Source organism: Globicephala melas, chromosome 3 (genome assembly GCF_963455315.2).
Source record: "Globicephala melas chromosome 3, mGloMel1.2, whole genome shotgun sequence".
Classification (NCBI taxonomy): Eukaryota; Metazoa; Chordata; class Mammalia; order Artiodactyla; family Delphinidae; genus Globicephala; species Globicephala melas.
In genome coordinates, this window is record NC_083316.1 from 91,935,479 (window position 1) to 91,952,603 (window position 17,125).

General features: G+C 39.6%; 1 protein-coding gene across 5 annotated transcripts in view; it reads left to right on the forward strand.

The window, feature by feature from the left end:
- EPB41L4A (erythrocyte membrane protein band 4.1 like 4A) overlaps positions 1-17,125 on the forward strand; it is a 255,882-nt gene that overhangs the window by 164,075 nt on the left and 74,682 nt on the right. For all 5 annotated transcript variants that reach the window (XR_009563443.1, XM_060296122.1, XM_060296120.2 and 2 more), the window contains exon 11: positions 15,849-15,940. Coding sequence is in view for 4 of the 5 variants with exons in the window: in XM_060296122.1 (XP_060152105.1) it covers positions 15,849-15,940 (92 nt within the window). In the remaining variant the exon portion in view is untranslated. The remainder of the gene's footprint in view (positions 1-15,848; positions 15,941-17,125) is intronic.

A 17,125-nucleotide genomic window follows, 5' to 3' on the forward strand; every position in this document is an offset into this window, starting at 1 on the left:
TTGCAGGCCCAGTGATATGAGAAGCGTGGGGGCAGAAGGCACAGCACCACATCAGCGCTGCAGTGCACGCTGTCCTCAGGGGAGAGCCTGGGTTGACAGGCTCAAGCGGGTGAAGGCAGCACCCTCTCTGTTTAAGAGAACAGATTGGAGCTGGGGGATTTTGCTGTTGTTGGTAGGCTATGAATTCCAGAGGGCACCAAGGAAGTGTTTCAGGATGTGGGTAGCAGTGAAGGAGGGGGGATAGACAAGGGGATATGCTGAGCATTATTTGGGGGTGACTGACATAAACAGATATAGGGGACATAGTGAGATGGGGTCCAGTGGGTTCAAGGCAGATGAAAGCGAAGAGGCTGTGAAATTCGAAAGGGAGTGAGGGTTGGTTTTCCACGTCTGCTGTCCACCCTAGTGATGAGGGTAGAAGGCCGGAGGGAAGTGAGATGGTCCCAGTGCACTAGTGCAGTCCTACCTTTCTCGGGAGAGGATTTCTCTGATCTGTGTGCGTGTGCTGGGTCTTGATGCTGACTGATGGACTGGAGGACTGCTGGAGGGGACTGGGTGGTACATCAAGCCTAGGGCCTCACCCACTGTGATCAGATTTACCTTTCAGAAAGAGTACTCTGGCTGCAGGGTGAATGTGGAGGTGAGAACAGAGACAGACAAGTTAGGAGACTGAAGACTGATCAAGGGGAGATGACGAGGGGGTAGTCACCACAAGGAAGGAGGCAAGTGGACAGATTTGAGGGGCATTTAGGAGGTAAAATTGCTTCTGATTGGTAGCAGATTGAATTTTTTTGTGCAAAACAGGGAGGAATTCAGAATCATACCTGAATTTCTTGGTTTCATTAACAGGGAAAGAATGCAGTCCCCAGAGTAGGCCTGGAAGTTGGCAGGTCCAAAGCACATTTGTTGAATAAGTGGGAAAAAAAAATGCTGTGATTACATTTACGTGTGATGCATCATGGAACTAACTCAGCCAAACCTACCCGTGACAGGATGTAGAACCAAAAGGTTTCTGGCAGCTCTGGCCACGAGTAATTAGATGCACTTGGCCGAACTCTCAGCCTGCATTGAGAAGAGGAAGTCACGGTGGCCAGGAGTTATCACTGTTTGTCAACAAGCCCAAGAGGTCTTGCTTACGTAACCTAGGGGTTCCTCTCATGTTTTTAATAGAACTACAGATTTTTTTTTTTTTTTCTTGCGATACACGGGCCTCTCACTGTTGTGGCCTCTCCCGTTGCGGAGCACAGGCTCCGGACTCGCAGGCTCAGTGGCCATGGCTCATGGGCCCAGCCGCTCCGCGGCATGTGGGATCTTCCCGGACCGGGGCACGAACCCGTGTCCCCTGCATCGGCAGGCGGACCCTCAACCACTGCGCCACCAGGGAAGCCCAATAAAAACAGATTTGTAAAATTTGTTTTTATTTGAAAATAATTCCAAATTTACCAAAAGTTGCAAAGATTAAAATATTACAAACAAGAAGTTCCCCTCATGTTACTCACGTTCACTTGTTAACATTTTACTCCATTTCCTTTTTTAGTTATCTCTCTCCACACACACACACTTCCTTCTGAACAATTTAACAGTAAGTTTAACGTGTCATGTGTCTCTAAATACTTCAGTGTGTGTTTCCTAAGAATAGAGATGTTCTCTAATGTGACCATAGACCACAGTACAATTATCAACTTAATTTATGTTGGTAGAATACGTCTTTTATTTTTTCAATTTTTGAATTTTATTGTATTTTTTTATACAGCAGGTTCTTATTAGTTATCCATTTAATACATATTAGTGTATATATGTCAATCCCAGTCTCCCAATTCATCACACCACCACCCCTCCCCCATCACTTTCCCCCCTTAGTGTCTGTATGTTTGTTCTCTACATCTGTGTCTCTATTTCTGCCCTGCAGACCGGTTCATCTGTACCATTTTTCTGGGTTTCACGTGTATGCACTAATATACAATATTTGTTTTTCTCTTTCTGACTTACTTCACTCTGTATGACAGTCTCTAGATCCACCCACATCTCTACAAATGACCCAATTTCATTCCTTTTTATGGCTGAGTAATATTCCATTGTATATATGTACCACAACTTCTTTATCCATTCATCTGTCGATGGACATTTAGGTTGCTTCCGTGACCTGGCTATTGTAAATACTGCTGCAATGAACATTGGGTACATGTGTTTTTTTATTTATTTTTTGCGGTACGCGGGCCTCTCACTGTTGTGGCCTCTCCCATTGCGGAGCATAAGCTCTGGACGCGCAGGCTCAGCGGCCATGGCTCATGGGCCTAGCCGCTCCATGGCATGTGGGTTCTTCCCGGACCAGGGCACGAACCCATGTCCCCTGCATCAGCAGGCGGACTCTCAACCACTGCGCCACCAGGGAAGCCTGCATGTGTCTTTTTGAATTATGGTTTTCTCTGGGTATATGCCCAGTAGTGGGATTGCTGGATGATATGGTAATTCTATTTTTAGTTTTCTAAGGAACCTCCATACTGTTCTCCATAGTGGATGTATCAATTTACATTCCCACCAACAGTGCAAGAGGGTTCCCTTTTCTCCACACCCTCTCCTGCATTTGTTGTTTGTAGATTTTCTGATGATGCCCATTCTAACTGCTGTGAGGTGATACCTCATTGTAGTTTTGATTTGCATTTCTCTAATAATTAGTGATGTTGAGCAGCTTTTCATGTACTTCTGGGCCATCTGTATGTCTTCTTTGGAGAAATGTCTATTTAGGTCTTCTGCCCATTTTTGGATTGGGTTGTTGGTTTCTTGAATATTGAGCTGCATGAGCTGCTTATATATTTTGGAGATTAATCCTTTGTCCATTGATTTGTTTGCAAATATCTTCTCCCATTCTGAGGGTTATCTTTTCGTCTTGTTTATGGTTTCCTTTGCTGTGCAAGAGCTTTGAAGTTTCATTAGGTTCCCATTTATTTATTTTTGTTTTTATTTCCATTACTCTAGGAGGTGTATCAAAAAAGATCTTGCTGTGATTTATGTCAAAGAGTGTTCTTCCTATGTTTTCCTCTAAGAGTTTCATAGTGCCCGGTCTTACATTTAGGTCTCTAATCCATTTTGAGTTTATTTTTGTGTATGGTGTTAGGGACTGTTCTAATTTCATTCTTTTACATGTAGCCATCCAGTTCTCCCAGCACCACTTATTGAAAAGACTTTCTTTTCTCCATTGTATATCCTTGCCTCCTTTGTCATAGATTAGTTGACCATAGGTGCGTGGGTTTATCTCTGGGCTTTCTATCCTGTTCCATTCATCTCTATTTCTGTTTTTGTGCCAGTACCATATTGTCTTGATTACTGTAGATTTGTAGTATAGTCTGAAGTCAGGAAGTCTGATTCCTCCAGCTCCGTTTTTTTCCCTCAAGACTGCTTTGGCTATTCGGGGTCTTTTGTGTCTTCATAAAAATTTTAAGATTTTTTGTTCTAGTTATGTAGAAAATGCCATTGGTAATTTGATAGAGATTGCATTGAATCTGTAGATTGCTTTGGGTAGTATAGTCATTTTCACAATATTGATTCTTCCAATCTAAGAACATGGTATATCTCTCCATCTGTTGGTATCATCTTTAATTTCTTTCATCAGTGTCTTATAGTTTTCTGCATACAGGTTTTTTGTCTCCCTAGGTAGGTTTATTCCTAGGTATTTTATTCTTTTTGTTGCAGTGGTAAATGGGAGTGTTTCCTTAATTTCTCTTTCAGATTTCTCATCATTAGTGTATAGGAATGCAAGAGATTTCTGTGTATTAATTTTGTATCCTGCAACTTTACTGAATTCACTGATTAGCTCTAGAAGTTTTCTGGTGGCATCTTTAGGATTCTCTATGTGTAGTATCATGTCATCTGCAGACAGTGACAGTTTTACTTCTTCTTTTCCAATTTGGATTCCTTTTATTTCTTTTTCTTCTCTGATTGCCGTGGCTAGGACTTCCAAAACTATGTTGAATAATAGTGGCAAGAGTGTATATCCTTGTCTCGTTCCTAATCTTAGAGGAAATGCTTTCAGTTTTTCACCATTGAGAATGATGTTTGCTGTGTGTTTGTCGTATATGGCCTTTATTATGTTGAGGTAGGTTCCCTCTATGCCCACTTTCTGGAGAGTTTTATCATAAATAGGTGTTGAGTTTTGTCCAAAGCTTTTTCTGCATCTATTGAGATGATCATACGGTTTTTATCCTTCAGTTTGCTAATATGGTGTATCACATTGATTTGCGTATATTGAAGAATCCTTGCATCCCTGAGATAAATCCCACTTGATCATGGTGTATGATCCTTTTAATGTGTTGCTGGATTCTGTTTGCTAGTATTTTGTTGAGGATTTTTGCATGTATATTCATCAGTGATATTGGTCTGTAATTTTCTTTTTTTGTAGTATCTTTGTCTGGTTTTGGTATAAGGGTGATGGTGGCCTCATAGAATGAGTTTGGGAGTGTTCCTTCCTCTGCAGTTTTTTGGAAGAATTTGAGAAGGATCGGTGTTAGCTCTTCTCTAAATGTTTGATAGAATTCACCTGTGAAACCATGTGGTCCTGGACTTTCGTTTGTTGGAAGATTTTTAATCATAGTTTCAATTTCATTACTTGTGATTTGTCTGTTCATATTTTCTACTTCTTTTCTGGTTCAGTCTTGGAAGGTTATACCTTTCTAAAAATTTGTCCATTTCTTCCAGGCTGTCCATTTTATTGGCATAGAGTTGCTTGTACTAGTCTCTTAGGATGCTACGTATTTCTGCGGTGTCTGTTGTAACTTCTCCTTTTTCATTTCTAATTTTACTGATTTGAGTCCTCTCCCTCTTTTTCTTGATGAGTCTGGCTAATGGTTTATCAATTTTGTTCATCTTCTCAAAGACCCAGCTTTTAGTTTTATTGATCTTTGCTATTGTTTTCTTTGTTTCTATTTCATTTATTTCTGCTCTTTATGATTTCTTTCCTTCTGCTAACTTTGGGTTTTGTTTGTTCTTCTTTCTCTAATTCCTTTAGGTGTAAGGTTAGATTGTTTATTTGAGATTTTTCTTGTCTCTTGAGGTAGGCTTGTATAGCTATAAACTTCCCTCTTAGAACTGCTTTTGCTGCATCCCATAGGTTTTCGATCATCATGTTTTCATTGTCATTTGTCTCTAGGTATTTATTGATTTCCTCTTTGATTTCTTCAGTGATCTCTTGGTTATTTAGTAACGTATTGTTTAGCCTCCATGTGTTTGTGTTTTTTACGTTTTTTTCCCTGTAATTCATTTCTAATCTCATAGCGTTGTGGTCAGAAAAGATGCTTGATATGATTTCAGTTTTCTTAAATTTACTGAGGCTTGATTTGTGAACCAAGATGTGATGTATCCTGGAGAATGTTTTGTGCGCCCTTGAGAAGAAAGTGTAATCTGCTGTTTTTGGATGGAATGTCCTATAAATATCAATTAAGCCTATCTGGTCTTTTGTGTCATTTAAAGCTTCTGTTTCCTTATTTATTTTATTTTGGATGATCTGTCCATTGCTGTAAGTGAGGTGTTAAATTCCCCCGGTATTATTGTATTACTGTCGATTTCCTCTTTTATAGCTGTTAGCAGTAGCCTTATGTATTGAGGTGATCATATGTTGGGTGCATATATATTTATAATTGTTATGTCTTCTTCTTGGATTGATCCCTTGATCATTATGTAGTGTCCTTGTCTCTTGTCATATTCTTTATTTTAAAGTCTATTTTATCAGATATGAGTATTGCTACTCCAGCTTTCTTTTGATTTCCATTGGCATGGAATATCTTTTTCCATTCCCTCACTTTCAGTCTGTGTGTGTCCCTAGGTCTGAAGTAGGTCTCTTGTAGACAGCATATAAATGGTCTTGTTTTTGTATCCATTCAGCAAATTTGTGTCTTTTGGTTGGAGCATTTAATCTATTTACGTTTAAGTTAATTATCGATATGTATGTTCCTATGACCATTTTCTTAATTGTTTTGGGTTTGTTTTTGTAGGTCCTTTTCTTCAATTGTGTTTCCCACTTAGAGAAGTTCCTTTAGCATTTGTTGTAGAGCTGGTTTGGTGGTGATGAATTCTCTTAGCTTTTGCTTGTCAGTAAAACTTTTGATTTCTCCATTGAATCTGAGTGAGATCCTTGCCAGGTAGAGTAATCTTGGTTGTAGGTTCTTCCCTTTCATCCCTTTAAGTATATCATGCCACTCCCTTTGGCTTGTAGAGTTTCTGCTGAGAAATCAGCTGTTAACCTTATGGGAATTCTCTTGTATGTTATTTGTCGTTTTTCCCTTGCTGCTTTCAGTACTTTGTCTTTAATTTTTGCCAATTTGATTAGTATGTGTCTCGGCGTGTTTCTCCTTGGGTTTATCCTGTATGAAACTCTCTGTGCTTCCTGGTATTGGTTGGCTGTTTCTTTTCCCATGTTAGGGAAGTTTTCGACTATAATGTCTTCAAATATTTTTTTCAGGTCCTTTCTGTCTCTCTTCTCCTTCTGGGACCCCTATAATGCAAATGTTGTTGCGTCTAATGTTATTCCAGAGGCCTCTTAGGCTGTCTTCATTTCTTTTCATTTTTTTTCTTTATTTTGTTCTGCAGCAGTGAATTCCACCATTCTGTCTTCCAGGTCACTTATCTGTTCTTCTGCCTCAGTTATTCTGCTATTGATTCCTTGTAGTGTAGTTTTCATTTCATTTATTGTATTGTTCATCTGTTTGTTTGTTCTTTAATTCTTCTAGGTCTTTGTTAAACATTTCTTGCATCTTCTCGATCTTTGCCTCCATTGTTTTTCCGAGGTCCTGGATCATCTTCACTCTCATTATTCTGAATTCTTTTTCTGGAAGGTTGCCTATCTCCACTTCATTTGGTTGTTTTTCTGGAGTTTTATGTTGTTCCTTCATCTGGTACATAGCCCTCTGCATTTTCATCTTGTCTGTTTTTCTGTGAATGTGTTTTTTGTTCCATAGGCTGTGGGATTGTAGTTCTTCTTGCTTCTGTTGTCTGCCCTCTTGGTAGAATACTTGTATCATCTACTTCCTATATTCCAATTTTGTTGGCTGACCTAATAAAATTTTTTATAGTATTTTCCTGCTCCAATGTAGAATCAACTTAGCTTCCTTTAATCTGGAACATTTTAGTAGCATTTTTGTTTTTTATGACTTTGAGATTTTTGAAGACTACAATTCTACTCCACTTTTTGAAAATACAGTTGACCCTAGAACAAGGAGTTTGAGCTGCGTGGGTCCACCTGTAGGTAGATTTTTTCCACTGGATAGGTAGTACAGTTACTTCCTGATCTCTGGTTAGTTGAACATGCTGAGGCAGAGCCTTGGATCCAGAGGGTCGCCTGTAAAGTTATACCAGATTCTTGACCGTGTGGGGATTGGTGCTCCTAACCCCCTGTTGTTCAAGGGTCAACTGTGGAAATCTGCTCAGTTCATATCTGTCTGTTTCACTGTGATTGAATGAGGTTCTGCATTCTCCTCTGGAAAGCAGCACAGGTGAAGTTGTGTGTCTCCCAGGGTGTCACATCTGGAGGTGCATGGTAACCACTGCCAGCCTCCTATCGGTTATGTTAAGTGTGATCACCCAGTCGTGGTTGTCCCAATTTTCCACTTGATAATTACTGGGTTTTTATTTTTCTCCTTTGCAACTAATAAGCAATCTGTGGAGAGATAATGTAATTCAGTGCAAGTGCCCTGCTCTTCAATATTTACCTTAGGTCTAGCATCCATTGAGGACTCTTGCCTGATTTGATCTTTTACTATGATGCTTGCAAAATGCTGATATTCTAGCTGTCCTGCTGCCTCCACATGTATCAGTCAGCCCTTGGCACTCCGCTGTAGGTGAGAGCCTCACCTTCTCTCCTTTTTATTTGTTATTGGCCTGGACTGACTCCTATTTTTTCACTGGTTTGTAATACACTACTGTAGCTAACTATTCTGTTATTGAAGTTGTCCTAGATTTGGCCAGTGGGAGCCCTTTGGGACTCCTGTGCCCTTTTGACCTGCCCTTACCATTGTTTTGGTCACTTTCTTCCTTTGTTGGTATAGCTTGGTATTTCAGGTGCATCTTTTACCTACCCTGCATCCACTCTGTTATCAGCCATTTCTCCAAAGAGCCCTGGTCCCTTTCAGTGGGGAAGGGTCAAGATCTGGGTGTTAGGTGTGGTCATTGCTACTGGGGTGACTTTGCTTCTCAGCCTTTCTAGTGGACAAAGCTAGGGAATACAAGCATGAATAGACACATGTGTACAAATATGAATACATATGTTTACACACACGTGTGCATAGGAGCATGCTTCTGCACATTTTAGAAATCATAAGTTCATGCCATACCTCCAGTTTCCATCCATCCCCACAGGGCTTGCTCTTCCTTCTCTCATTTCATTTTTTAAAAAAATTATTATTGTATTTGATTGAACATTTCCACTTTGTTTTAATGATTGCTTTTATTTATTTATTTATTTATTTATTTTTGTCTGTGCTGGGTCTTTGCTGATGTGCTCAGGCTTTCTCTAGTTGCGGCGAGCGGGGGCTACTCTTCGTTGGCGGTGCTCGGGCTTCTCATTGCGGTGGCTTCTCTTGTTGCGGAGCACGGGCTCTAGGAGCATGGGCTTCAGTAGTTGCAGCACATGGGTGCAGTAGTTGTAGCTCGCGGGCTCTAGAGCACAGGCTCAATAGTTGTGGTGCACGGGCTTAGCTGCTCCGCAGTATGTGGGATCATCCCGGACCAGGGCTCAAACCTTTCCTGCACTGGCAGGCAGATTCTTAACCACTGCGCCACCAGGGAAGCCTCCCTCTCATTTCAGTTTTGTACAGGCTCTCTTTGGCCTGGGAGAACCATGGCTCCCAATAACAGAAATACATTTACTTGTGTGCTCAGTCCTAAACTGCATCTCAAATAGTTTCAGAATTGCTTTGGCCAAACCACTGAAATTGACAATTTTTTTTTGTGATTCTTTCACTCATGTATATCACCTTGCCAAGACAGTATAGAGTCTAATACCGTGTTCAAAATGTACTTGGGTTGGCCTTTCCTTCCCTCCTTCCCTATTCCTGTGTCTCTGGGGTTCATCTGAGATCTAGTTAGGTTTAACTGTTTCAGTTTGCTTTCAGTTATAGGCCCCCCCTTCATATCCTCTTTTCTTTGATTTTAATTTTTGAAGATGTAGAAGATTAGCATGCTTCCAAAAGGCAAAAACTCTGCAAGAAGGCCCACTCAGAAGTATTGCTGACTCCCATATTCCTTTAGTTCCGTTCCCTTACCCTTCTTTGGAGGTAACCAGCTTCAGGGTTTTATGGTTTATCCTCCTCCTTGTATTTCTGTTTATAAAGATAAGCATATTAAAGTGTTTTTCTTTCTTACATAAAATATAGCATACTCTATGTGTTCTTTGCACTTTTTCTTTCATTTAGTGGTGCCTCCTAGAAATCTCTGTATCAGTTCATTTGGAGATTTCTTGTTCTCTTGTACATCTGCATAGTACTCCATTGAGTGTCTGTAAAGCAGTTTATTCAACCAATCTCTTATGCTGGGACGTTTAGGTAGTTCTTGATAGTTTGCAATTAAAAATTTTCCTTCAGTCTGTAACTTGGGGCATATGTATTTTTATATCGTTGGAGGGCTGCCTTCGGGGTAAATTCCCAGGAGTAGGAATGCTGGAAGGGTGAGTGTATGTGTAGGTATGTTAGATATTGCCTTATTCCCCCATCCTAACCTTCACCCGCAGTTTCTGTGCCATTATACATTTCACCTACAGTGTTGAGTGTACCTGGAACTATAGGTGTTATATTTTTCCCCTAAGTGTTCACAGGTGTGACTCTATTAGTAACATTTGGATCCTGATTCCATATGACAGTGTGGTTTGGAGTCTTTCAGATTAAGTGATGGATTACTAGACTAGTGGTCAGATAGCATGGTGTAAGTCCAGATCTCCCACTTCTCTAACTTTGGACAATTTCCTGAATGACATTTAGCCTACATTTCCTTATCTAATAAGTGAGGATGATAAAATCTGTCTTACAAGGTTGTTGTGAGGTTGAATGAACCCAGTCCAAAGTTGGACTTGTAACAGGCACCTGGTACACGTCTCTGAGTCAGAAGTGTCTTTGCCCTCATGCACTTAGAGCTCTTGAAGTTTTGCACAGGAAAGGGCTCAGGCAGCAGCTTGTTCTTGACTAGCCTCGGCTGGTGAATAGCTCTTGCCAAGGCAACAAGGGGAGCTCAGGTCTTCCAGGCCCATGGAGTTTCCTTTGCTTCATTTGCTAGTATGTTTCTCCATAATTAAGTGAGCCATTTGTTTGGAAGGAATGTCTAAATTCTGGTATAAAATTTTTCTACATTAAGAGTATCAATAGATCTTACCAGATATGCCTTCATTTTAACAAGCTTAAGTAACACTTGTTATTAAAATTTTTTAAACATTTGTAAGACTGGCAATAAAGATTAGTTACCATTAAAAAATGAAATCTGCAAATATAAGAGAGAAATGCTGACATTTTAGGAAATCCTACAGTTTCTTTAAAGAAAAGATGAGGAAAAGATAGAGTAAAAACAACAATAACAAAAGTAAGCCATCTGGAATTCTGGGTTTGCATCTGTGCATTTTTTCAAATAGGAAACAGAATAAGCTCAATGAAATAGTTTTCAGAGTTTACTGAAACATGATATAAATATTCTCTAATGTTTTGGCTCCTATTTTCTCCTTTTGAATTCTTGAGAGGAAAGGGAAAAAGGGGGGATGCACAGCACAATCTAACACATCCTTTCCAATTCTATAATTTATGTTTCTATGAAATAGAAAGAGTTGTAAACAATTATTCATCAAGCAATTAATTTATTCATCTGTAAAAGAGGTAAAAAGGTTTTTCATCTTTAGTGTATAGTTTGAAATATAACCCACATAGCTGACAAAAGAGTTCTGGAATATTTTTGTTGGTTTTGTTCTTTTATTGTAGAATACAACATATATGTAGGAATAGAAATTAATGTTATTCTTCCAGTGCTCTGTTGAAATGCACAGTGATTTTTAATTCAAACTATATTATGTGCATTGCAGAAAGAATTTTAAAAATAACTGGTGTGTGTGTAGGGATGTTTATATTTTCTAAACCAGAGTAGTTGAAATAAAGTTTTTGCTCATATAGATCAGGGAAACACCAGCTACCTTACCAGCTCTTGGAGAGTCACAGTACATATTAGCTCAATAAAAGGTCTGAGCGTTTAACCCAGTGTTTCGCAAACTTTTTTGACCATAGAACTCTTTTTATGCCAATAGCATAAGACATTAATGATGTAAGAAACACTTTTTAGGGAGCACTCTGTAAAGAAAAAACTTGAAAGAACAAGATAATATTTTACTCAAGTGTTTTAAAATTCCCTCTAACTTCCCTTTCCAAATAATAACAAGATTGATAATTTTTTGGTTGCAGGGGTTACTCTGAACTCTTTGTCTGGCTTTGCACTCGGGATGAGAAAGCAGTGGAAAATATGGGGAAAGTGATTAAAACAAACATCGTGCCCACTGTCTCACATACACAAACGTAGTTAAATTTTTACAACTGCAATCATTCAGGCTTACCATTTATAAAGACAGAATTTCTCTAATACTTAAAATTTTGTGATATTGCTTTGGTATTTCTTTTTAGTTCAAGAATAATTTTTTTTTCTGTTTCACCATTTGCCTTCCTTTGCTTTATCAGTAATTAAGTTCTTTCAATCATTTGCCATTAGCCCCCTGATTTTTATTTCATCTAGTGTCTAAAGTAAGCTAACAATTGCCAAGTACATATAAATCTTCTAGAGGTTGAATATTTGAAAAAAGATGCCATAAAACTGTAGGCTTGTAATCTTTGCACTTCTTTTTAGCCTCTCCTCTGCCTTTATGGATCATTGATAAGAAAACTGTCTGTTGTAGGCCTTTGCAACATTTATGTAATGATTGCATCTTACTATTGTTAGAAGTACTAATCTCTTTACTCTTAAGTATTTGACCTATGCAGTGTACCTTAGGTTACTTCTATTGACCGTGGAGGTGGGATGAATATATAATGACAGGATTGAGAAAATGTTCGTCCTCGTAATTCTAGGGAAGCTGGGGAAGGCAGATTGTCCAGTAGTGGCTGCTTCCCAAGACGGAAGCAGAGGGACCAGCTAGAGTAGGGACTGTGTGTGGCAAGCCCATTGGGCGTGGGAGAGGCAGTGAAGCTGGAGCCCAGGGAGAGTTAACTGCTGTGCATCTTGTAGTGTGAGCCCCTCCATGGCCCTGTCAGTAAACTCAAGACGATTCAGAGAAGCCAGGCTAAAGTAGATTGATTTCTTCAAGGCTGCAAAGAGGAACATAGCCAGCAAAGATGGGAAAAGAGTGAGAAGAACAGAGGGAGTTAGGTTGGGAATTCGTCCATATAATCTAGGTCCTGAATTCTTACAAATGATGGAATTGGGACTTTGAGCCCAGTTTACCTAGAGATCCACAGTGTGATGAAGCCCCATGTGATATCTGAGTTAGAGGTGACTTAAGCTTGATCTCTTTATAAAAGGAAAAGAAATAGATTCACACCATAGCTTTGCTTCCTGCATAAAATGACGAAAACTATGAAGGTGTTTGAGGAATTTTGCCAAAAGCAAGCGTTGGTTGCTTGGATAAAGTATTTTAGCGATAGGTTGAAATGAACTTCTGAAGCTAAGCAGCTACGTGTCTTTGTGTGAACAAATGGAAAGGTGCTAATTGTCCATGTCCATTTAGAAGAGGTTTAGTAGGTAGCAGAGTTTCAAAAAGAAAGACATTTGAATGCCGCATCAGTTACATTTATGCCAGCAGTTATTGTGTGTGGCAAAAATACACAGAATTTATTCTGAATACCTGGCTCTTTTTAAATTTATGTTAACTTGCCTTTTAGTATTTGGATCATTCTGCTAACAATGGGACAAAAACCAGGCAGCTGGTGTTAAAGCCCTGTATGAATGGGGGAATGAGTTTATATTTGTCATTTGCACAGGGCAGAAGTAATTAGGGAGCCTGTGGGAGGCTCTTTTGTTCCTTTAATATATTTGTATCCACAGAAACTTGAGAAAACCCAATTCTGGTTGGATCTTAAATACCTTTTATCCTTTCCTTAGGTGATGGTAGTTTTAAAAAATATATTAAAAGTTAGATTTCCTGTGACCAGGTCTCTATTTGAAAAGCAAAAGAATACAGATGTTTCTGTGACGAATAAAGTGAAAACCAGTCCTAGAAAAGTTTAAGGAGATTTACTTTGTTTTCAAGTTTGAACATTTTTTTGTTTCTCCTCCACTTTTGGAAATCTGGATGATATATGTAATGAAATCACTTTGTGAAAATTCGATTTAGTATGTCAATTCCACCTTATTTGTGGATGCTTTTGCTAAAATGTGAAGGTGTCTGTGTCACAGAATAGTCACTAGTAGCCACCATTTCTTGTCAGTGAGAATGCCCAGTACGTTAGTCCTAACACACTTTGTGTTTCAGTTGTTGACAGGGAGATGGGTGCATATACTGAGGAAGGTGTTAGATTGGGGAGCGGAAGAGCAGCCTGTCCTGTACTGGCTTCTTCTTTTGCTTTTTTTTTTTGCTGAGGCTTGCTGGATCTTAGTTCCCCTACCAGGGATCGAACCCATTCCCCTGCAGTGGAAGCCTGGAGTCTTAACCACTGGATCGCCAGGGAAGTCCCATGTACTGACTTTATCTTATTTATCCTGATACACAACCAGAAGCAAAATTATCTTAAAGTTAATGACCTGTGTATTATATATTCAGATAATCCAGTGACTTTAAAACACCGGCATGGGCTTCCCTGGTGGCGCAGTGGTTGAGTGCCGATGCAGGGGACACGGGTTCGTGCCCCCGTCCGGAAAGATCCCACATGCCGCAGAGCGGCTGGGCCCGTGAGCCATGGCCGCTGAGCCTGCGCGTCTGGAGCTTGTGCTACGCAATGGGAGAGGCCACAACAGTGAGAGGCCCGTGTACCGCAAACAAACAAACAAACAAACAAAACACCAGCATGTTATATGACAAACTTTTAATAGTGGTTGCCTCTGAGGAGGGGAATTGGAGACAGTGGTAGGAGGGAGATTGAGTTAGAATTGTGTTATCCACTTTGGTAACTTTTGGTGTTTGTTACCATGAGTATACATTTAAAAAGGAAAAGTAAAAGAAGACAAATTCCCCTCTAAGCATTCCCATCTCCTGACAGGAGGCTTGGTTTCTCACCCTGCCTCCAAGGATGTTCCTCTGTGCCCCTTCCTCCTCACCTCCCCCCTAGTTTCTTTTGCTTTTGAGGAAAACACTTTCTGAATTGATCACCTTTTCTTCATCACCTCTAATTTTGTAATCCTTAACCCCTTTCACGAAAGCCACTGAAGATTTCTCCCCATTAAATGCAGTGACCTCTTTTCAAGCCCTGCAACCTTTCTGGGTCACTTGAGACTTGCCCTCTCCTCCAGCCTCTCTGACACCATTGCCTTGAGGTCCCTTTTGACCTCTCTCACTTCACCTTCACAAGCATCTTCACTGTGATTCCGTTATCCACGCTGTGCTCTCTCCCTGAGCAATCTGTTTTAGATTCTCAGGTGAAATTATCTGTGCCAGCAGATACGACCTCTCTCCTCAGCTCTACCCTTGCATGTTTACTGGCCCATTAGGCGTGTTGAGTTCCTAGTTCCATGAGCATCTCAGAATCAAAATAGCCTGAACTTAATGTCCATTACCCCCCCATCCAATTCCCCAATTTTTTTCCACTTGCTGTATTTTACTACTTAGCAGCACCCAACTTAGAAACCTGAGACTTGCCCTGAGTTCCTTCTTCCACCTCACAAGGTTTTGGAATTACAAAGCCTTGCTGTACCATGCATATATTGGCTCAGTTTCCATCACACCCTTTCATTTTGCAAATAAACTCCTAAATTGGAGAAATTTCATGCATATAAATGTTCTGTCCTTGTTAAAAGTGTGTGTATAGGGGGAGGAATCGTTTCAGTTGTTCTTCTGCATTGACAACTTTGTGTTTATGAATCCATGGAAACCTTATGCCAGGGGCACTTCTGCATTTGTGACTTGAGTTTGCTTTTTATTTGAGACTAAGTTAGCAATTATATAATTTCACAGAGCTTGTGGTTTATTATTATTTTAGTGTGGATACTGTATTTTGCTTGGTTTCCTATTCAGTCACTTAAAAAAATAGTATCTTTTGCTGCACAGTTAAAATTACCTCTAATAATGCCTTTGTTTCTTATGTATTAAAATAGATAAGTAGCTGCGAGATTAAAATGATAGTTAAAATTAATTGTATACCTAATATATGGAACTTCACATCTGTCATGTCATTTAATTTATTTCCCCCAATAACTTGATGCAGAATGGAGAAACTCAGTCCTGAGACATTATTTAACTTTCTCAGATTACACTGCTGTGGTGGTCACACGTCCCAGCGACCCCTCTTGAGATTCTTTAGTTTAAGTGTGGCCTGTACATCCCTGAAAAAAATACAGTTAAAATTACATAAAAACTGGGTTTATGGGTGTCTTCTTTTTTTGGGGAGTTGATTTTCACACGGTCGGTATTTTTCCTGTTTTGGTCGCCCATTGATGACGGAAGAGTTTGCAGTGCTTCAGTGCCATCACTCTGATTATCCGTGGTCATGGGGTGATGTAGAAGAACATAATAAAGGTGATGGCACTAAGATTTACATGGAACTTACATTTTGTATTTTTATCAAGAGATAATTATTTTTTTAATGTGTTAACAGTAATTTCTCTGCTTACTTGAATTTTTGGTACCTAGAAGGGTGGCTGTCATCTGAAGAATGTTGTGGTCTGTAATTTATATTCTCTCTCTGTTTCTCTCTCAGTGCAATGAAACCTCATTCTTTTTTGAAGCTCGAAGTAAAACTGCTTGCAAGCATCTTTGGAAGTGTAGTGTAGAACATCATACATTTTTTAGGTATGTTAATGTGAAACCTTTGTTCATTGTCCTAATAAATGAAAATTGCATTTGTTTTTGTTTTTTAATTTTTTTTGATGTGCATATGTTTTTATAACAAGAATTCTATCCTGTCTACAAGAAGAAATGTACAGTGTTTCTCTTTTATTAACATTTTTACATGCACACACACATATATAGATATTTTCTTTGCTCATGCTACAAGAAAGGATCAAGGACAATTGCTTTTGACATTTATGTAATAAAAGTGCAGCTTTGGTATTGGTGGAAATTAAGTGTTTTACTGTGGACTTACTAAATTTGAAATGACTGTTAGCTTGGAGGTATGGAATGGGTGGCTGGGTATACAAGGCATACAGGATAGACCAAGGTTGGTCATATAAATTTCGTAGGTATTAAGGCAAAGGGGATTGGATGAGGTCACCTGTGGAAAAAGTGAAGAGAGAGGAGCAGAAAGCCAGGGACTGAGCTGTGGGACCCTCCCAGCAATTAGAGGACAGGAAGAGCCAGCTGGGGAGTATGAGAAGAAGTAAGCAGTAGGGTATGGGAAAATGGAATATGAGAAAGAAAAATGTCTTAGTGAATAAGGAGCTAGCAGCTGCATTGCATGCTCCTGAGAGGTCACGTAAGATGAGGGCAGAGAATTGACCATTGGGTTGTGGGGATCCTGTTTGTGTCACATCCTTATGGTGTAAAGATAAAACTCAATTTTATCAGATAATACTTGAAACTCTATTTTTGGTTTTTAAATTTAAAACTAGATTAACTCTTCCCCTTATTCGTGTTTGATTTGCATGGAACGGTTTCCCCAAATAGCATGATGCTAGAGAAGTAGCCTTATAAAATGACCCATGTCCGTTGTGGAGTTTGTATTAAGAGAGGGATAGAGCCCAAAAGGTCTGAGGCATTGCCTCTCCTGTAGCGGGGCTGGGCCTAGGAACTGCACGTGGAGGTGTGTGTTGAAAGTACCCTGGAATGGAAAGTACAAAGAAGAGTGAGCCACCCCTTTAGATACGATCAATTGCCCTGAGAACCTTGGCTTGGGTAAATCAGTGTAGTGACAAAAGATCCCAAGATAATTTAGTAGAGAAATTAAATTGATTCACAATAAAAGCTTCCTTGTGCGGGCAGTGATGTATCTGATAGTCTTCAGGAAGTATGAGTGTTTTGACATGATACAGATAT